General features: G+C 40.4%; 2 protein-coding genes and 1 long non-coding RNA gene across 10 annotated transcripts in view; 2 read left to right on the top strand and 1 right to left on the bottom strand.

The window, feature by feature from the left end:
• The window catches only part of ush2a (Usher syndrome 2A (autosomal recessive, mild)), a 239,970-nt gene extending 235,083 nt beyond the window's left edge, over window positions 1-4,887 (top strand). For 4 of the 6 annotated variants that reach the window (XM_061667224.1, XM_061667229.1, XM_061667237.1 and 1 more), the window contains 6 exons: window positions 78-219; window positions 579-666; window positions 1,516-1,584; window positions 3,089-3,283; window positions 4,005-4,109; window positions 4,193-4,887. In XM_061667224.1, the coding sequence (XP_061523208.1) occupies window positions 78-219; window positions 579-666; window positions 1,516-1,584; window positions 3,089-3,283; window positions 4,005-4,091 (581 nt within the window). In that variant the 3' untranslated portion in view covers window positions 4,092-4,109; window positions 4,193-4,887. Of the gene's footprint in view, window positions 1-77; window positions 220-578; window positions 667-1,384; window positions 1,451-1,515; window positions 1,585-3,088; window positions 3,284-4,004; window positions 4,110-4,192 lie in introns of all 6 variants that reach the window. The other 2 variants (XM_061667225.1, XM_061667255.1) reach the window with 1 other exon arrangement.
• Window positions 4,888-8,084: 3,197 nt separating this feature from the next.
• On the bottom strand, window positions 8,085-20,759 carry kctd3 (potassium channel tetramerization domain containing 3). Of its 3 annotated transcripts, XM_061667342.1 has the most exons (20): window positions 20,313-20,759; window positions 20,028-20,081; window positions 18,880-18,925; window positions 17,990-18,063; window positions 17,845-17,903; window positions 16,745-16,825; window positions 16,529-16,672; window positions 16,367-16,451; window positions 16,073-16,263; window positions 15,876-15,991; window positions 15,214-15,301; window positions 15,006-15,122; window positions 14,293-14,463; window positions 14,047-14,202; window positions 13,798-13,894; window positions 12,018-12,211; window positions 11,611-11,749; window positions 11,411-11,533; window positions 11,027-11,107; window positions 10,709-10,797 (listed from the first exon to the last, which is right to left on the bottom strand). In XM_061667342.1, exons 1-19 carry the CDS (start codon window positions 20,381-20,383, stop codon window positions 11,035-11,037), a joined length of 2,079 nt encoding a protein of 692 aa, XP_061523326.1. In that variant the 5' UTR covers window positions 20,384-20,759; the 3' UTR covers window positions 10,709-10,797; window positions 11,027-11,034. The 3 variants fall into 3 exon arrangements, with proteins under 3 accessions (XP_061523309.1, XP_061523319.1, XP_061523326.1); XM_061667325.1 differs by lacking the exon at window positions 11,027-11,107 and having other exon boundaries at window positions 8,085-10,797; XM_061667335.1 differs by lacking the exons at window positions 11,027-11,107; window positions 20,313-20,759 and having other exon boundaries at window positions 8,085-10,797; window positions 18,880-19,834.
• On the top strand, window positions 10,293-16,217 carry LOC133396992 (uncharacterized). Its single transcript, XR_009767516.1, has 5 exons — window positions 10,293-10,815; window positions 12,070-12,264; window positions 13,808-14,472; window positions 15,785-15,994; window positions 16,111-16,217. It is a non-coding gene; the product is annotated as an uncharacterized LOC133396992 (long non-coding RNA).
• Window positions 20,760-21,584: the final 825 nt, after the last annotated feature.

Consider the following 21,584-nt stretch of genomic DNA (forward strand, 5'->3'; position numbering starts at 1 on the left):
TTTCTTCTATTTTCACTTCCTGCCATGACCAGGTGTCCCAATACCTTTGTCCAAATAGTGTGATGTTTTCCCTGCAGGTCCTGTTGATCCAGAAGACACAAGTAAAGAGGGAGCGAGTATGTCAGCAGCACCAATCTACTCTGAGCTGTGGTTCATTTTGCTGTTTGCGCTGCTGGGTCTCTTCTTGCTGGCCATCCTGTTGGGCCTTCTGCTGCAAAGGTATTCTCACCATTGTAACCCAAGATATGGCAGGCAGACAGACAGACAGACAGAATATTCCAATTTTGTATGTTGGTATATGGTAATTAATATAGTCAGATTACGCTACATTAGTATATGCCAATGAGTGCAAGTTGGGAAGCGTAATATTATTTACAGTGATGTACCTCTATGATGGTGGTGATGATTTATAATACACCCAGTATGTAATAACTGTATAAAACATCTATTGATATGCATGTGTATGCAGAACAGTCATTGTTTTATTTTTTTAAAGAAATGAAAGTCACATTTGGTACCAAGTAGAACAACAGAGTGGGAATGTTTCCCCCCCCCCCCCCCCTATCATTCATTCCTAGAACTCTGAGGAAGAATCCTTCAGCCAGAGATCGCCCTCCCCTGGTCATGCTTCAGAAGAGCAGGAAGGCTGCAGGAGAAACATACACGGTGAGGAAGAGAGATGGAGAAAGACAGAGAAATGCGACGTTGACTAGAAAGGATGAATACCAAACATTCGTGATAGAAAAACGGGGAAGTCCCTGAACTCCATTCAGGGATGATGACTTTTGTCACAGCCATATAGTTGACAGTTGAAAGCATTTCTTTTTGTCCAAATCATCATTTGTATACATAATGACATAACATGGAGTTAGGTTTCGTAGTTTATTGTATTTATTGTAATTTTTGCACATTAGAATGGCAAATCTTGCACAGTCTGTTTACTTTAATGCCACTAGAGGGAGCTGAAGAAACAATTCCAGTACCCCTATGAAGAAGGCAATGGGAATAAAATCCGGGAATGGCCTTTGACTAATTCCACTTTATTGTATTTTCTTTTGAACCTGACTTTTACCTTAATACGAATAAAATATAAATGTATAAAGTTATGTGGAAAAACAACTTTATTTAGTTAGTTTACTACGTGTACCTATTTAGCCAGTGTCTATTGTTATGTTAATTACAGCAGCAAAAATGGTTCTTTTTAGATCTGAGTTTTTCTGGTCATACAGAACTTAAACATGGCAACCTTCTTCTTGTTTACTTGTGTTCACCCCTTCTCCTTGTCCTTATTGTGTCATTCATAGAATTCAAACATCTCTCTTCTAATCTGTATCTTGATTTGAGCCACTCTTTCACTTCCTTCTTCTCTGTGTCCCTCCCTCAGAGGCCTTATCCCGACTTGTGTTCAAAACATCATTCCAGCGCTGGCCTTCATCCCGATCGCCTCACAGTAAGACTTTAGCCAATGCCGGGCAACCCTAAATTTCCACTTTTATTGTTTCCCCCTTTTTGCAGTTTGACACTGTAGCAGGCTGTGTTGAGATCAAGAACGTAACGCTTAAAAGCTACACTGTGTACACGGAGGTACAGTGCACTGAGCAAGCATGATGTCTTTGTGTGCGTATGTGTGCATGCTTAGTGTGCCAACTAGACAATATGTATAAACTGGTAAAGGACAACTGACTCCAAGGTTTGTGCTCAACAAGTACAGTACAACATTAGAAAGACTTTGAGCATAAAAGGCTCTGAGAAATTGATTTCGCCACGAATAGGGACCAAGACCTACCACAAATAACAATAATTGAGTGCCCCCCCCCCCCCCCCCAAAAAAAAAAAAGATGTTTGTAATTAGGTATAAATGCCACAAGATACTGGCAAAGCACTCAAAAAGGAAAGGATAATAAAATAACAACACCATGCATCTTGCATGTACACACTCATGAACTCATGTTACATGAACATAGTATTAGCTGGCTTCACAGGGGTGCCCAAAGTCCAGCCTGGGGGCCATTTATTATTGGCCTGCTGCTTATTCTAATAATAAAATTAAACATAGTCCACATCAAAAGGTTACAAGAAAAAGTGACATTTTTAAAAGATAGCACAATATTATTTATAACAAAAGTTGAATGAGTACACTTTTTTTAATATAAAAAAAAAACTACATTTCCATGAAAATTTGTCACATTGTTTCTGTAAAATTGAAAAAACATTGAACTGTTACAAGATATCAATTATTTTATATCAATTTTTATTGATATAAAATATACAGTATGCTATATGATAACAATAAATATACAACTTTTTTTTTTTTATTTTATTTATTTTTTTTTTATTTTTTTTTTACCAATTACCAACCAATGTGCCACAGCACATTAGTGTGCCGTGAGAGATCATTAGGTGTGCAGCAGAAAATGTTCCTATTCCTCTTAATTGTTCTGAGAATTATTTGTTTACTACACGTAATGTTTTGTTCATCCATGCTAGCTACACATGGTGACAGACAGAAGAATTAGGTACTCTTCCGTTGGATGTCAAGAAGGTTCAATAAACCTGTTGCCATTTATGCAACACAATAATAGCTTTGTGTTCACCTAAGCAGGCCCAGGTATCACATTAAATAAGTACCTTTGTGAGTAATTTGGGATGAGATTATAATTATTTCAGTCGTCTATGTATGCCTTTTGTGACACTTTAGTTTGGTGGTGTGCTGTGAAATTTTTCAAATGTAAAATACAGTGCCGTGAATAGGTTTTTGCCCCCTTATCAATGTTTTTTTTTTCAGTCTCCCCACTTTAATGTTTAAGATAATCAAACAGATATAAATCTAATATAAATATCACACAACTATAAACCAAGTAAACATAAAATGCAGTTTTTAAATATTGATTTTATTTATTAAGGGGGGAAAAAAAAAAAATATATATATATATATATATATATAAATATATATATATATATATATTTTTTTTTTTTCCCACAAGGCACTTCAGCAAAGGTTGGGAAACACTGCTTTACTTGTACAGTACACACACACATTACGTAACAGTGGTGTCCGCTTTCACTAAAATCCAAACATACATTTCAGGGCCTGTCAGACACCAAGATAGTGGGCGACAGCTCTGCATTCCACCCTATGTCCGTCCTGAGGGTCCCCAGGCAAACGGACCTGACTCAGGCCTACTCCGATCATCCCTTGCACCACAGCCTCACCCAGCTGATTGACAGGAAGGCTCCGGTGACAGAAGAGGGCTGCTGGGACAACCCTCTGGAACCAGCACTGGTGAGTTGATAACCATAGAATAGCGATTGTGTTAACCAAAGCTAACGGAGATCGAAATAAATGGAGCAGAGAGAGAGAGAGAGAGAGAGAGAGAGAGAGAGAGAGAGAGTGAGAGTGAAAAGAAAGTCTACACATCCCTGTTCAAATGCCATTTTTTTTTTTTTTGGTCATTTAAAAACAATTAGACCAATATAAATAATTTCAAAATATGTTATACCATTAACCTATAACCTGTACAATTCAATTGAATCAAATGTAATCTTTTAGAGAGGGTAAGTAAAAATATACAACTGACATAATGCAACCTCTTTTAACGAGACTGTGGTTTTGTTCAGAATTAACCTATCACATTCAAACTCATGTTAAATAGTTTGCACACACCTGCCACCATTTAAAGTGCCTCTCATTAACCGTGAATAAACTTCAGCTGTTCCAGTAGGATTTTCCTGAAGAAGAAGCCTGAAGGGTTTGTCCTCAGACTGACACGTCCTCTCTCGAAAAGATTACATTCCATCTTCAATTGAGTTGTACAGGTCATAGGTCACACTCATGGTGGAAAAGGCTTTGAAATGCTTTTTTGACATTACAAAAAATAATAATAATAATTGGCATTTGAACAATTTTAAATTTGGCATTTGAACAGCGGTGTGTAGAATTTGCACATCCACTGAGGTAGATGGATAGATCATCTGAAGATAATGACGTTGTTGTTTTTTTTTAGTATGTGGAGGAAGACTTTGCAGATGCCATCAAGTCTTTAAGTTGTGTGAGAAAGGAGCACGCCACCTTCACTGACACACATCTTTGAGACGCTGCACCCAATCAGGTATGACAAAACTATCTAACGGTTCCAATGCATTGATTTAAGGAACGTCCGATTTGGTCTCACTGTGTGTCATTTGATTAAAGCCACCGGCAGAGTGAGGATGACGATGTGCAGGTATAAAGTTGTCAAAAGGAATCTAACAGTGTAAGCAGAGGAAAACAATGGAACATTTACTGTAGTTAGTACAAGTGCTAAGAACCACATGCTTAAATGAACTAACATCTGTGAGTCTGTGTTGATTAGAAGTAGAAGCAGCGTGCACATGATGTACTGTGGTAGAAAATAACAATGTTGTGTACGGAGCTTGAATATCACCTCATTCGTTGACTTTTAGATTTAGATTTTAGATATAGTTTTCAGTAGATTTCCTTCCTCATTTAAATACCTGTCGTCTTGTCGCTGACCGTCATGACTTCTAATGGCCTTCCTGTTAGTATGTTTCGATTTTTAATGCCAACTTTTTTTTTTCCACCAATGTAAACAATGTATTTTGTTTTCGTTGAGATAAAGTGAGATCATTTTTTATTGTATAAACGTTTCTATAAACAGTTTTGTCTTGGAAGGAGCAAAACATCCTGTTAGAACTTAGCTGTGTTGTGTATTATAATGTGTACATTAATCCTCCAGTAGTTATTAGATGGAATTGTTGTTATTCTGCACAAAATTTAAGCCTAATGCATTGTCATGACATTGTTTTTTTTGTTTTTTTTACTGTGGCAGTATTATCTGTTTGCTGTATATGAATCATTATTTATAGATAAAGTCAAATATAAGTGATGTGGCCAACACAATCTCTGCTCTTTTTTTTTTTTTTTAGTTTTATTTAACACACACACACGTGCAATAGAAAAGTGCTAAAACACTAATTGAAGCAAGCCTACTCCAAGATGTATTGCGTTCGATCATTTGTTTATATTGTATTGATATTTACGAGATACAATGGGACAGCCATCAATTTAAAAAGATGAAATGTGGGATGATGGTGGGACTATAGACATAACTTAATTTAGAGGAGTAGTCAGTAATATAATATTCAGGTTATATGTAGTTAGGTCAGCTCTCATAAAAATTCTACACACGCCTGTTCACATTCCAGGTTTTTGTGATTAAAAAAATTAGACAATGGTAAATCATTTCAAAACTTTATTCTGCCATTAATGTAACCTATAACCTGGACATTTTTTTAGTTTGTTTAACCTTTTGAGAGGTGAAGTAAAAAGACAACTGCAATTATGTGATTGCGCAAGTGTGCACACCTGCTTATGACTTGGGACTTGGCCATGTTCAGAACGAACTATTCACCTTCAAACTCATGTTAAATGGGAGTCAGCAGACACCTGCCACCATTTAAAGTGCCTCTTACTAACCCCAAACAAAGCTCAGTCATTCTTGTCGTTTTTTGTCCCCTGGCATTTTATGTTTCTTTCTTGCAGAAACCTTAAGGTTTTGTGATAACACTGACTGCTATTACAATCTGTTCATAATCCTTTCTGCCTTGTCTAAGGCCCCAGTTCCACCTGAAGAAAAACAAACAGCCCCAAGGTAACCATGCTTTCCTGAAGGCATGGTGTTCGTTTGGTGTTGAGCATTGTACATTGTATTTTTTTTTTTTTTTGTCCGGGCTCAACATACAGTACCTTTTGCGCGCACAGACACACACACACACACACTGGCAGATCTCACTATACGAAAAGACGCAGCGTTAATTTACTTTTTGCCCCTTCGTCCCTTCAGGGAGCATCAAGGCAAGTTGGAAATGAAGAAAAGTGGCAGTGAGAAAGACAGCCTTACTCAAGGTCGCCCGTCAAGGGCGCACGCGTGCACACACACACACACACACACATTCATGGGCTTGTTCGCAACTACTGTCAGCCACAGAGGGAGGAGAGGGAGGTGGTGAAATGAGAGCGTGTGGAGTGATTGTAAAGGACAGTGTGGCCCTGAGCTACACACACACACACACAGAGTTTTATTAAAGTCATAAATCATTGTGACGACACGCGCCGTCTGAAAAGAGGAGACTGTCTGAAAGAGGAGGTTAGTGAAATGCGCACACACACACACACACACACACACACACACGACAAGTGCAGGGGGAAATTCAGCTGTTACTGTTTTTGTTTTATTTTGCTAGTCGATTGTGCTGTCCCACAACGTACTCACAGATGGACACTTCAAAAAGCCTTTGACCCCAGCTACCTTAATCATCTCCAACAGAAGTCGGTCACCATGCTTGATGGGTACATAAAATTGAAACAAATCTGAAGATCATTGTTTGATGCAGTGTTCGTAGTTAGTACCTAGTCATTTCTTACAGTGGTGACAACAACTGATTACTGGTCTGACCTTTAACATGGGAAACATTTTGGATATTCTTTTAAAATCAATAAGGCTCTTTCTTGGAAATATAAGCGAATGGTTGAAAGGCACGTTATAAAATAAGTTATTTCATTGATACTCTAGATTTCGGTTTATGTTAAACGTATTACTCAATTATGTATATGTTCATATTTTTTATTCCTCCGCTACCTTCCAATCTTACCTTCAGCCTTAACTGGCACCCCCCCACCCCCCTCCCCACCTGAGATGACATGCATTTCGAAATGTTATTAAATGTATATTTTATTAAAGGGTGAGTTTGCGGTTTTAAAACTGCTAGCAGGTTTGAAATGTAGCCTCGCTTCATTAATCCCGCCCTACTCGGGTAGTGTGTACTTAACATGCTCTGGAAACAAACGTGACGTTAGCCACACCTGCTACGTTGTTTCCCTGACTCATTCACAATGAAGTGTTACTATAATACTAAATAGGAGCAGTTTGAAATTAAAATGTTGGGAATTTACTGTAAAAAATAAAAATAAAAAAACGAGGTGATGAATGTATATGTCGAGCAAAAATGTTAATTATTCCACTTTGCCCTGCTTCCATTTTGCAAAATCTTAAACCCAGCTGACAGATGGTTTTTTTTTTTTTTTTTTTCAAAACAAACCCAAGGAAACAGGTCTGGTAGAGGCTGCAGGGGTGTACCGCTATGCATGCCCTCGAGTGCACGGCAAATGACTGACACCTCGTCGGTCAGGCTATTTGTCTCTGATTGGTTGTTTTTCCTAGGGTGCGGTTTGGTTTCTTAAAAATCCAATTTATCAATTTATCCAATCCAATTGTAGATACAAGATGGGGCTAGAGGTTTTTTTGTTGTTGTTTTTTAACCCACGTTTTTACTCATGCTTTTTAGAGCCTTTCTGCTTTTAAATATTTCTTGCGCTGTACGCTGTTTTAATTGTACTTTTATTTTTCTCTTTGTTTTAAGTGTTTATAGGCTTTTTTTTCTTTAGTTTTAAATGCTTTTAATCATGTAAAGCACATTGGGTTGCCTTGTTTATGAAAGGTGCTATATAAATACATTTGCTTTGCTTTGCTAATGGTTAGACTGCCAGGTTTAACAAATGTGGCCAAAAGTGTTTTGTTTTCTAAATTACATACCCTCCCTTTTTTTTTTTAAATGCCCTTTAATTATATTGTATTGAATCAGAATCGGTTAATTGCAATTGTCAGTGAAAGGTATATTCACAAATAGGATTTTTTACTCAATCTGATGATGATGCAAAACATAAGATGGCACTCATCAAAATAAAATAGAAATGGACTCAAAAGAAGGAAAAGGAATTGATCATAGTTGTTTTTTAAGTTATTAAATTAACTGTACCTTCCAATGTGACTTTAAACTTGAACTGCCATATTGGATGCCTCTACAATGTAATGGATTTGCATCAAAAGTGGGGGGAAGGGGACAACTGCTGCCAAACAACTTGACTGCCTTCTAATTCTTTATTGGAGTGCCCAAAAATGTCTATAGTATTTAGAGTTTTGGGTAACACAGCTGTAGGTGACTCAAAATGGTATTTCTATAGAACGTTTCAAGATTTATTTTTATAACACATTTATTTCATCATGTATACACAATCAGAGAACAACTTGAATGTTCATACATTGATACATTTATTATGTACTCGTATATAAAATAAAAGTGTGTGTGTTCATAGTGCAAATGCAGTCAGGTCCAATAGCATCCGTTATATACAGTTTATATATATCTATGATTCTCAACAATACAAGGACAACAAAACATCACAGATATAAATCCATCATAGTTGGATTTTGTTTGGATTATTTTCATTTGCATATTGGCATTCAGTTTTTTTAGTGCACCAATTTATTTTGTGTTACTAAGGATGTTGCACACGATCCTTTATGTACTTGTACGTATTTCATCTTTTTTCCCCCCGTGTTATCCAGTCCGATGCAAGGGCTTTACGTAAAACACCGTGTGTGTGACATACAAGTTGCACGCATCATCATTACGGATCACATGCAGCCAACTTGTGTGAAGATTCACCTTGAACAAACCATAGGTCGGAGTTGTCACACTTTCCAGTTGCAATCGACTATTTACAACACTGCCCATTGATATTGATCACTAACGATTGTTTCAAGTCATACTGATGTCATTCTGTGACGTGACGCTGTGTTGTCTTGTAAAGCAACAGGCTGATGAGCATGAAAACAGGTTGAATAAGGCACACACAAGATGAGGCATACATTATAGTGATGTAGTGTAAAATCCTTGTGGAACTGCAAAAATATAAATAATTTGTGTAATATTGCACAGGCAGGCACTGCTGTGAAAAACATAAAAATGCTTAGTTAAAATAATGCATCAGTATTAGAAAGTAGTAAACGTTTTAAATATACAATTTCCCTAAAATGTTTTGTCAACTCGTGTGTCACATTACACTTTATGTGCTTTTAACTGATTTTTTTCTATATAACGCATGCTTTGCATGTGCCTCGCAATGCAATGGAGCTAAAGAAAATACGAGTGATAAATAAACGGTGAATGCAGACAGCAGACACGTGTAGCTCATCGCTATGTGACGATCTTGTCTTCGTGTGTGCATAACTGATGTGCATCTTGACTGTCTTGTAACTGACACCACTCTTGTCACTTTTTTTTTTTCTGTCAGTAAAATGCTTTTAAGAATATTACATTGATCTAAATATGTACGCATGTATTATAAATTCACTTTAATGGGAATGTTTCTTGTACCATTTGACTTTGTTTGTTATGTTGCTGTTCCCATTAGCATCCATTCATCCAGTTCAGGGTCATAGGAAAGCTGGAGTTCAGCCCAGTGGACTCAGGCTGGGTTTACACCGCAGAGCCAAGTGCGCAATCCCGATTGAATGGCGCCATCTGATTCTATTTCCATCTAGAATTTCAACTCTCACACAGCCACTATGGCTATGTTTACACGGATCTTGTGGCATCTATAGGAAATCATCAACCTTTTAAGATTTTTATAATTACTCACGGATTTTCGCTTTTCAATGACATCAAGCTCATATTGACGAGCTATATCCGATCTGTGCCTTTACACTGTGGTCGCATTGACAAATATCCCAGATTCCAATCCGAAGATATCCGATTTCTTGTTGTCTTTCTATTTACACTGTCATGGCATGTCTCAATTATTCCACTTTGGAATTGTGCCACTTGAACGTTCTTCCTAGCTTTTCTCTATTTGAGGTCACTGTTTTGCATTTTTGGTGTAGGTTATGGTCGAACTTCATGACTTTAAGCCTCCCTATCTATCCCGGCTTGGGACCGGCACGGAGTTGGGCTTGCTTGCCTCACACAGGCAAGATAAATTGGCAGCACCTGGTATTCTGAGGTGGTCTCCCATCCAAGTACTAACCAGGCTTGACCCTGCTTAACTTCAGAGATCAAACGACATCGGGTGTTGTGTGTGGGGTTGCAAATGGGTGAAAAACGTCCAGAATGGCCCTTGTAAATTTCTATGGTAATTTAAGATGGGGGAATTCCAAATTGGAAACGTACCATGGGAATAAACTGGAGTTCGGGTAACCTTAAAATTTCTAAATTCTTGATTCATTCCCATAAATTGTCATTAATTCCCAAGGAAAGTTTCCAATTTACCGCAATTCATCACCTGATCCAGGCAGTGTAATCCCAGCCTTAGTATATGAGAAGGCAGGTACGTGCTGGACTGATCATTCAATCACAGAGTCACACAATCATTCACACTCAGTTTTTGGACCGTGGAAGGAATCGGGTCACAGGCTGCTGTCCTGATTGGACGACTCAGCCGTGAGCTTCCTGTGTCGTGGCGAGGTGCAGGAAGTCAGTTTGGTGGGGGAAGGAGAGACGTTAGGGGGGGGGTCGCTGCCGCCGCCTTCGTATCCAAGGGAGAGCAGTGGGACTGGGGGTGCCCGCTTCCTCCCCAGAAAGCCCACCTCCAGCACTCCCCTCTTCTTCGCACCGCCCTCCGCCTTGGCCCAGTCTCCAGCCGCCCCCACGCCTTCCCCCTCCTCGGGCTGCGGGTGCGCCTTCCGTCTGACGTCGCCTCCTCCGGGGACCGGGCTGTCAGGGGGCTGCCGTGGAGATTCCTGACTCCCGCTGTCGGTCTTGGTCCTGTCAGCAGCGGTCAGAGCGTTTGCGTTGTTGACGTCGTTGCTGCGGCAGGTCCACAGCTCCATGGCAGAGAGCCTCCTCTCGCTCTCCTCGGAACCAAAGTCGCAGAGGGAACGGTGTGCGTGCGCGGGCTGACTAGGGCTCTCATCTGTGCTGTCCAGGATACCTCGACTCAGGCTGAAGTTCTGGAAGTCTCTGTGGACAAAGATGAAGGTAAGCCAATTTTGATCTTTTTTCTCTGAAAGGAATTTATATTGTTTTTAATGTTGTCCACCCTTCCATTTTCTATACCGCTTATATTATTGAGGGTCACAGGTGAGCTGGAGCCTATCCCAGCTCACCTTTTGAGAGGCATGGGTTACACCCTGGACTGGTTGCCAGCCAATCGCAGAGCACATACAGTATACTATACTAGACTACTCACAGTTGTATTCACGTGACGTCTATGGACAAGTTAGTCTTCAAGAAACCTAGCGTTTTTGGAATGTGGGAGGAAGCCAGAGTACTAGGGAAAAACAACAACACGAAAGCACGGGGGGGGGGAGGACATTATAATACTAGTTTTAATCCATATCTATTTGTAGAAAATATTTAAATGTTTGTTGGAACAACACAAAAATCCATTAATACAAATCAACACTTGGTCCTAACAACACTCTCTGAAGTTGAGTAAATACACTCCTGGCTACTACAGTACAGCGGCTGAAAGTATATATTTAACACGTCACCATTTTTCTCACTAAATAGATTTCCAAAGGTGCCATTGACATGAAAATTTCACCAGATGTTGGGAACTTTCAAAGTTCACCTGTTGCTGTGAAAGGACTCTGTTCGTCTGGCGCGGGCCAGCAGGGGGCTCTCCCTGTAAGGCCGCACAGCTCCGTAGGTCACCCGGTTCTCAGGAATGGCTTCCTGAACCTGCAACTGCACACTGGCGGAAGACAGACTACATCATTGACATTGGGACTGTTTGTGGAGCGGCGGCGTTCTTCTTGGTGCTCGTTTTACCTTGAGGAAGATTCTCTGAGGCGCGTGTGCTGCAGCACCGAGGGTGCGGGGTTAATGTTGGGCGTGGCGCAGCGAGACGTGCTCAGGTCACACTGGTCCAACAGCTGTAGAAGTTCCTCTTCTGTGGGGCCGCCGACATCTACGCGACAAAGACGTCTTCAGTTCACCTTCCACTCAAGTCCTTGTCGCTACGTCAGGGGTTCTCAAACTTTTTGGGTTGAGGAACAGGTTACAGGGGATAGAATTTTGAGGACCCCCTCATAATCACAACATAATTTTTTGCTAATTATTTTGTGTACCCTCCCCGTTACAGCTCGCAAGAGTGACAACCGCAGATGTACGTAATTAGTGTGACGTCATAGCAACGTGACACAAAGTCAGCCACCCTTGAATGATGTGACGCTTACCCTCTTTCTTCTTCTCCTCTCCTTTGTTGGCGGTGTCCATGGCCGTGGTCAGGTCCCACAATTGGATGCTGCCGTTGCCGTGACCGGTGAACAAATAGTGGCGAGGTCGCGAGCCCATCCGGCTGGAACCCTCGCACTCACGAACCATGAAGCAAGAGATGGTGGTGCCGTCCACCGACTGCACTTCACAGATTCTACGACACAAAAAGCACACAGAATCAAAACTGAGGAAACAGAAAGAGAACAAGTTGGTGTAAACTGTAAAGTTCAATTATTAGATCTCTTTACAAGGTTATCCTGAGCGATTATCGTGGTGCGGGGTGTGTTAAGGTTTTTCCTTCCAGATCTGCTCAGAAAATGGTCTTAGCCCACAACCGTAAATGTTAAACCTGTTCAATATTTCCGATGAAAAATCCTCGTGTGTGGTCGACACCAAGATGGGCCGATCACAGACCCCGTGATTATAAGGTGAAATGGAACGTTAGCCAATTAGGAAGCGACCGAAAGCTTGCACTGTTGCCAGATACAAATAGAGGAGAATCTGGTTGTGTTGTGTTTGTATTGTCTCAAAAGTTAGACACCACAAGAAAAATGACGAGAAGTTTCTCACAGCATTGTTGTTGGCAGATATGATAACAGTTAGCCTAGCTTCTACTATTTGTGGGCCATGTGGCCTTAAAATGAAACATTTAATCGTTTTCTATCCCTTTATTTATAGAAAAATCAAATCATAATGACATTATTCAAAGTTTTACATTGTTTTGTTTAGTTTTTTCCATTCACAGATTTGCTTTATTCATCCTGATACCAAACAAGCTTTGAGTTTTCCCCAGCTAGCTATATATATATATATATATATATATATATATATATTTATATATATATATTATTATTATTATTTTTTTTTTTTATTTAAATATAAAATGTTTGTGGCTCAGAAGCACATACCTTAGGACAAAAGTTTCCAACCTACTGATTAATCACTGTTTTTGCAACCTATAAATGGACACTGTGTCTTTGGCAATGTTCAGCGCAGTTGACTTCATGATTACCTTCACCGAGCTCCTTATTGTCGTACCAAAAAAATATGTGAAAATGATTACGCTCAGCTTGTCTGTTAGCGGAAATTTCATTTGCAAGTCAATTTTATTTAAAAAATAGTTGCTAGAGTAAAATAAATATAGCGACCAAATCACTACTTTGGCAACACCGACTGTGCATTTAGAAACTAGCTCCTCTTTGTTGTCTGTGCAAGTCAGCGGGACACGCCTTGAACGATGGAAGCCACTAACAATAATCAAACAAATCAACCTGACAAATACATTTGAATTAATCGATTAATTAACTAGCCCTTTCTTTTTTTCCCCAGTGGTACTCTTCTTTGTATTATCTCTTAGTCTGGATGTACTGTGGCACCATGCTGCCTCTCACTGGTCAGTCTTGGTAGTTATCAACAAACACACCATTTGTTTTTCCTCATCATGAGTGTGGTCTCTCACATTTAAAAAAATTGGTTAAACATCACTATGTGTGTTGGATTTATCTCACCAAACATTATAATGAATAAACACAAAAGGAATGAAGACGTTGGTCATTTTACTCATGAGGAGGGCGCATGGGAGATTGTTCAGATTACAGCCTCTCAACACGCTCTAAACAATCTCTCCCGTCGCTCCTGCATTTATTTGAAAATAGGGAGGTTTCTAACTAAGTTTAACTAAGTTTCTATCTAAGAATGATAACTTCTACAATATATCTAACAATGTGTTTATTGATGTACCTTTTCCCAGTGGACGAGAGCCTCACAAAGACCTTGTTGGTGATGGGGACGACCTTCTGGATGAACACCTGCTGATCATCTCGCTCTCCAAACGGACCTGACGGCACAACACGTCAACTCACTGTGGAGAAAATCCTTTAACACATTCACTGCCATTGACGGCTTTAGAAGTCAAATATCCATGTTAACTGGGAAGGCTGGCAGTGAATGAGTTAATAAGCTTCAGGACACAAGAATGTTTCTTCTCACCGATGTCGTTCCCAGAAGAGTAGCTGCCGTGGCTCTCTGTTTCCTCCAAGGAGAGTATTTTGAAGGACGCCAAGGGTGTGGAGCCCGGCTGGGTGGAAATCATCCCTCGGAAGCGCGTCACCGTCCATGTGCGCACGTGGTTGTTATCGGCGCACACTGACGCCGGATGTAACGAGAGGATTTAACAAGTGTGATCTTTTTATTCCCTCTGATCCGCCATCATGGCCACGCCCCCCACCCCCTCACCTGAGACCAGGTGTTTCTCGGACAGCATGATCTTGGTCACGGGGCTCCTGTGCACAGTGAACGTCTGGAAGAGCTGAGGGCCCGAGCCGACCGTCTCTGGGTGCTGCACGATGACTCTCACTGCGCCACTGCTGGTCCCATAGGCGATCTCGAGCCAGTTCCCGCTCACACCTGAGAGAAGTAAATAAGACAAATAATTTTGTCCGGTTGACTATTCTCGAATTTAATCATTCAATAATCAGAAAATGTTTATGTATTGCACAGTTACACTTAGTTACACATTCTCATTGCACATTTTTTCCTTGGGCCATCTTTTCCTGTCATTGCTCATTTCCCGGCGGCACGGTGGAAGACTGGTTAGAGCGTCAGCCTCACAGTTCTGAGGAGCGGGGTTCAATCCCCGGGCCCGCCTGTGTGGAGTTTGCATGTTCTCCCCGTGCCTGCGTGGGTTTTCTCCGGACACTCCGGTTTCCCCCCACATCCCAAAAACATGCATTAATTGGGGACTCTAAATTGCCCGTAGGTGTGAATGTGAGTGCGAATGGTTGTTTGTTTGTATGTGCCCTGCGATTGGCTGGCAACCAGTTTTCCACCTGTATTCCTGCTGTCATTGTTCATTTCTCCTGACCTTAGAAGTTGTATGCACGCTCAAGAACACACTGTAGTGATATATCGCCTTTCATTTGTCATAAGTGTGATATTTTTTTACTAACTGGTTTTTGGCGTGAGGTAGACAGACAATGCGGTGATGGCGTCATTTGACGGATCGTGATAAAGCTCTGTCACCAGGAGGTCGTTGTCTTTCATTCTCAGTGGAAACTTTTGCATGTCTGACAAGAGGAGAAAACATTTGTTTGTTTTTTAAAGAGATGATACTTTGGCAACTTGCCAAAGAAGATGTGCACGTGTGTATGCATGTACCAATATAGTAGATGGAGCCATTGTTGCAGCCCAGTAACAAGAAGGATCCAGCTGTGTCGCAGCTGGTGATGGGAACAACATCTTGAACCTAGCACATGTACACAAAAACAGCGGTAACCTCACAATAATTAGAATAGATTAGATTTGGCGTCATTTACATAAAAAGTACAAAGCAACGAAGTGCAGATCGCATCTAACTAGAAGGGGAAAAGCAGTAATTAAATATTTTATGTACAGCAAGAGATAAATAAATACATTACAGTGGTGCCTTGTGATACGGGGTAATTCCTTCCTTTTCCACATGCGTACCTCAAAACGCTCTTATACTTCTTTATTGAAATAAATGGAAAGGTCATAATTGGGTCTGTTATTTTTACAAATTACTGACCAACCTTGCATGTTGAAAATGGCTTGCGCTCTTTGATGATGCAATGTTTAATGGCTCAAAAAAAAACAAAAAAAAACGTTTTCCTGAAAAGTGATGCTTTTGGAGCTGCGAGGATTCCGCCCCATCCGAGCAATATACCGTATGAGTGAGGATCAGTCAAAGAGTGCGTTAATTTTTTTCCAGGACAACCTGTATTGGTGCAAATGGAAGCATTTTTCCATCCAGGACATGTAAAAGGAAGTAAACAGTATACCAAGACCTCTACACTGAATACCTGCCAGTGCTGCGTTACAGCATTCCATACTCCGACCTTCCCAGTGTGGCTCGTAGCCACCAGTTGGTTTCCGATGAAGAAGAGATCGTCCACAGGCACACCGAGGCTGAACACGCCTGGTGAGGACAAATAAAACGCACGTAAGGCCTGTCTATGTTCATCAAGCATCTTTAATTTCCTCTTGTCCATTGATCTACCTATCTCATTGCCGCTGCCTCCATCTTGGATGCTCCAGAGGACGATGCTGCTCTCCGAGGCGGCGGCCACCATCTTGTCCTTGTCTCCGTGCGGGCCGCCCACCACCTTGGCGTTCAGTGCGATGCGTTCAATGGTCCAGTCAAGGCAGGGAGAGGAGAACACTTGTTGCCATCCGGTAGATTCCTTAATCCTGTCGGGATCATTTCATCAACGTCTGAGACTGTAGTACAGCGCGGAACTGAACGGGTGCAATGTTTCTAAAAGTGTCTTACTTGTTGTTTTGGCAGAATTACCTGTAGCAGATGACAAAGTGTGCGTACGCCGCTACAATCCAGTTGTGGTGTCCTGCTATGATCAGCACCTTACGAGGGTTCGGTCCTGAACAATAAACAGTCCAAAAAGCAGGCACACCTGAAATCAAATGGCCTCACACACAAACAGGAGGACCGTCTCACCAAGTTTATGAGCTTCATCCAATCCAGGTGAGCCGGGGAAAGGAGGGTGAGGAGGGCCGCCGACATAGCTGAACCCCTCCGCTCCACTGGAACCCGGTCGCTCGTCACAGGAGGAGGCGGGGCTTGACTTCCGGCCAGCTATGGCTGATAAGAGAAACAAAACGCTGACACGTCAACTGTTTTATCTTCTCGCAAACAGGCTTAAGTGAGTTTTACCTGGAGGCGGGAGATAACCATGGAAGAGAACGCTGCCACATGACGAGCGGTCCAATTCTTCACACAGCAGGAGGCGCCGCACTATACCAAAATGTACAGATTATTTATTTATTAATTTTTATTTTTTTGCGAATATCATTGAAAAGTTCATTTATTTCATTCATTCACTTTAAAATGTGAAACTCATAACAGAAAGAGTCATTAAACCATGGGTGTCAAACTCAAGGCCCGGGGGCCAGATGCGGACTGCCACATCATTTTATATGGCCCACGAAAACATATCATGCTCGTCAACTTCCGTGATTTTTGCTAAAAATCTGGACCCAAATTGTAATAAATAATAATGTTGAGATATTGTATTTTTCTGTTACCAAACCCTTCTTCTGCAGTAACTTAAACAATACTTGAACAAACTATTATCCTTGTCTTCTGATTTCAAAACTAGTTATCTAGTTATTTGTTGTGTAATGGTAATAATATGATTTGGTGATTAAACATTTCACTGTTCTAACGGCCCTCTGAGGGAAATCATAACTACAATGTGGCCCGAGACAAAAATGAGTTTGACAGCCCTGTTATATTCTTGAGATGGTGATTTTGTTAGTGGTATACCAGTGATTCACAAAGTGTGCTACTGGGTTCCCTCTAGCGTTGTGCGAAAGAATCACTGCCGAAGTATAGTTCAGTTGTATTTAACGTTTAAGGTAGGTGAGGTTTTAGGTAACATTTGCATTTAATCTTTAATAAATGTTGGTTTTTCAATATTTATTTAGTTACATTTTCTAATGTTCAAGAAAACTGAATCATTGTACAGAACTCAAGCATGCTCGCTCCTTGAATAGTGACCACAAAGGTAGTAACCTTTCCCATTCAAGTTTAATGACGATGACAGGAAGTTCCAACAGTGAAACAGGAAGCAAAACAATCTAACAGTTCCTCTGCGAGTGCTCACTTCATTTTATATAAATCAAATTCTATTGCAGATGTTGTCTACATTCTGACAAATGAAGAGATGAGAACGTTGACTGCAGGAACACACTCAATAAACAACGTGAGAGTTATTAAAAAGCTATAAAAGCCCACATTCTGCCAAGACTGACCTAAGGGGGTTATGCCATAAAATTCAGCTTCATGCCGCAGAACGCTGATGTTGACGCCACTGAGAAGAAACATACAAGTAGATTTATGAATTGCTCATGCAAGACACTGTTGACATCTGAGCATCATGTTTGAATGGCCTCTTACCGCAGGTCAAGTTCTTTGGTTCGGAGGAAATTTAAAATTGGTGCAAAAGCTGTGGGGTCTCTGTCAATAAATATCTAAAGGAGGACAAAGAGATGGCTTCTGTTATTAGGAATAATAAAGGAGTATGCTGACTGTGTGTAGAACTATTGCCTGAAATGATATATTTATGCAATTTAAGAGAGCCATACAGTCCTATGGACTTTTTTTTCCCCTACAAAATTTTAAACTGTTTCCAGGTGTCTTTATAAAAGGTCTCCGACATAATACACAAATGAGGAATTACATTACACTAAATATTCACCTGTCAACTGTGGTTCAAATCGCTCAGTTTCGACGTTCGACTGTTTTGTGCAAATGCAGAGTACGGCTTTCGTTACCATGACGATCGGGGGTGTAGCTAGATCATGTGTTGCCGACTTAGCGACATTAATTGATTGATTGATTGATTTTTTATTATTTTCTTGAGGGGTCGGTAAGGTGCCGACTTCCCCGATCCCTCGTGGGGGAAAAAAATTCAAAATCTAAAATCAACAAATCTAGTGACTTTATTGTGGTGTTTTTGAGGTGTTTGTGGTGCAGGAGATGATTACCCCACCACACGTGCAAAGTCACCACTGACTGATTTAACCAAATGCACTAAATATTTACTATATATATTTACTTTCACACTTTATGAGTGGGCAGGCACCCCAGAGACCCAACTATCCAATTTTATAACATTTTCCCTTTAAGAAAATGCAAATACAATATATTAAAAGACCAAAAAATATAGGTTCCATAAATGAATAACAGTATAATCAAATGTAATAAAGACATTTTGCACTATGGGTTTCATCATTTTGCTGCGTCACAAGCCTTGTTTTGGAAGTGAGAACAAAGTCTGCACTTACAGCTCCAGTTTCATCCCGAAGAGTGGATATTCTTCCACTGAGCAGACTGCAACACACACACAAACGCAGCATTAACACAAGCATGAATCCATTTACAAGCACCTGCGCGTTTACAAATATCTGCAACATTGGTAACAGTACGGTCATGAACATTTAAAATGTAACCTGTTCAACACTGCTGGCAAATAGGTATGCAAAAGAATTTTCTATTCACTCCTTGTGTGGAATTCTTCCACTGCAGTTTACTTCCATCTGGGCGGAGATATAAGATGGTACAACTATGCCAAACATTTAAAAGTTCAATGATGTCATGTTGTTGTTGTCCCCCCACCAAGTGTACCACAGAACCTCCAAAATAAAACGCCACACAATTAGGAATTCAGCATTTTCCCGCAAAATGTCTGAAGCTTTATGATGGCCACAGTATGACTCAGGGATTAATTATTTTTCAATTTCTATTACAATGAACTAACGCGAATTCGCAGTCTGGCATTCTTAAATTTGCACACACAAAAAAAATACTAATTATTATTTGCTGTTTTTGCCCAATCTTCTGTTGGCACATCTTAGTGCCAAGACTATGTTGAAATGAGATGAAGAGCTTCATGTAGCGCTTTACCACCATCTTTTGGCATCTTTGTGCTATAGAATTATGTTGAAGTGAGCTGTGGCGCTTCATGTGGTGCTCTTTCGCCATCTTGGTGCAAAGGAACTATGTTGAAGTGAGTGAAGGAGCTCCATGTAGGTCTTCGCCAGCCGTCTTGTGTCATCTTGGTGAGAAATATTCGTTGACAAAAGCATTGCGACACATTTCTTTGCTGCGCACTGTACTTTGTCACATGTTAAGACAATTTAAAGCCGGCTAGAACAGTGTTTACGTTGCATTTCATAGATATAACTCACGTATAGGTGGAACACGACTAGTTTTTGCAACATCTTCCCAGCAGCAGAGAAACTGGATCCAGAAGTGACAGAAAGCGGGAGAACAATGACATCATGGAACATGTCTCCTCCTCTGCAATATTACCACTGCTTGACTGAGCAGACATGTTTTTTGTTTTTTTTGCAGGAGTGTGGTGACGTCATCTGCTTGTCCTCCGATAACCTACACTTTTATTATCGTCTCATTTCCAAAACAATGCGGTTACCTCGAGAAGAAGGAGTCTGGGATCCACATGAGAGTCTGTCGGGAGGTGCTGAAACTATAACAGAAGAGTTATTACTCATGTTAATAGCAGTGATGTGATGGCTAATGCAGGATGCCAGTTTTGTATGCATGCAAGACCCTGGAAGAAGAAGTGGAGGACTTTACTGATTCAAAGCAAATGCATTGCAATGCCGTGTGCAAACAGCATCCACGCAGATCTCACTTTACACTCCGGCTCCTCAAATGACACCCACAGCGACCACCGTGCCCGCCTGAGAGGACTTACCGCGTCCCACCCACGTTGAGCTGGATGATTTCCCCCATCCCCGTCGTCAGATCGCCGCCGTTGGTCGCCATGATGGGAGGCCGACAGCGAGCGGTTCAAAGTCAGATCACAGTCAGCGCTGCATCACGACGCTAACAGGCTAACATCACGCTGGGATCGGGCGCCTGTCCTGGAGCGAGTTCAGACCCCGCAGCGTGGTGACACCCTCTCTCCCACGTCCCTCAGCTCCATGAAAGCACCCTCAATGCAAGCGACACAAATGTGGACAGCCTTTTTTTAAATTATTATTTTAAATCTTCATCCTAACAAGCACAGTGGGCTTCGTCAATCCAAAATGGTAAAAGCGTAAGAGCTCCGTTGTAATCCAGCGGACGCATTCGCATCACTGGCAGGCTCTCGTGTTCATCGTAAATAACATCTTGCGCTGCAACGTCAAGCCGCGACGTCGTCAAGAGCGCACACGTCCGACACTCGGACCGAGAGCAGTTTCGCCACAATACTTCCGCTTTCGTCTGAAGACACTTCCGTGTCTGAGAGCGCTTGTAGAATTAGTGTAAAAAGAATAATAATTTTACGTTCAACCATAACAGGTACTAAATACTAAATAATGATTTATAGACGCAAAGCATACACCGATAATTTACGTAATCAAGAGTCCTGCAATATTTGTTGCATTACTTTGGCGATTTTTTTGTTTTTAATTAAAATTTGTATTTTTATGCCTCCAGCTCAATAAATAGTTCATGAATGAATTTATTGTAAATTTTAAAATAATAAACATTATTTAATACCATTTTTAGATATTAATTTTACTTTTTGTATTTATTCCATAGACTAATTAGTTCATTAATTATGCTAAAATGGTTTGAATTAAAGCATCTGAATGAAGTATTAGCTTATAAAAGTAAACTATTTCGAATTTAGATTTAGCACATTTTATTAGTTGAATTAAATTGATTAATTATAATTACATTAATTTAAAAAATTGAATTCATTATTTTGTTGTTAAAACTACTTTATGGATACATTCAACAATTTTATAAACTGGAATGAATACATTGTTCAGGTATTATAAATTCAATTCAAATTCAACATTAATGAATACATGAGAATGATTGCCATGATTTAAATAAGGTATTTTATAAAGGCATTCTAACTATTTTATTTTCCCCGAATCTACGAATGACCTGGACCATGTGTATGTTTAAAAATAAATTGAAAAAAAAACATCATGTGGCCCTAGATCAGAACACACGAGCAACAGCCAAAACA

The sequence above is a fragment of the Phycodurus eques genome, chromosome 2 (genome assembly GCF_024500275.1).
Source record: "Phycodurus eques isolate BA_2022a chromosome 2, UOR_Pequ_1.1, whole genome shotgun sequence".
NCBI classification, from domain to species: domain Eukaryota; kingdom Metazoa; phylum Chordata; class Actinopteri; order Syngnathiformes; family Syngnathidae; genus Phycodurus; species Phycodurus eques.

Excerpts from the sequence above, each read along its gene's own strand:
- kctd3 (XM_061667325.1), bottom strand. The coding sequence starts at position 20,383 with ATGGCGACCAACGGCGGCGATCTGACGACGGGGATGGGGGAAATCATC. Across the intron at positions 15,302-15,875 it reads CTGTAACGCAGCACTGGCAG|GTTCAAGATGTTGTTCCCAT; the intron begins GTATTCAGTGTA and ends TACATGTGCTAG. Across the intron at positions 11,534-11,610 it reads CTCAGAGAATCTTCCTCAAG|TGTGCAGTTGCAGGTTCAGG; the intron begins GTAAAACGAGCA and ends GTCTTCCGCCAG.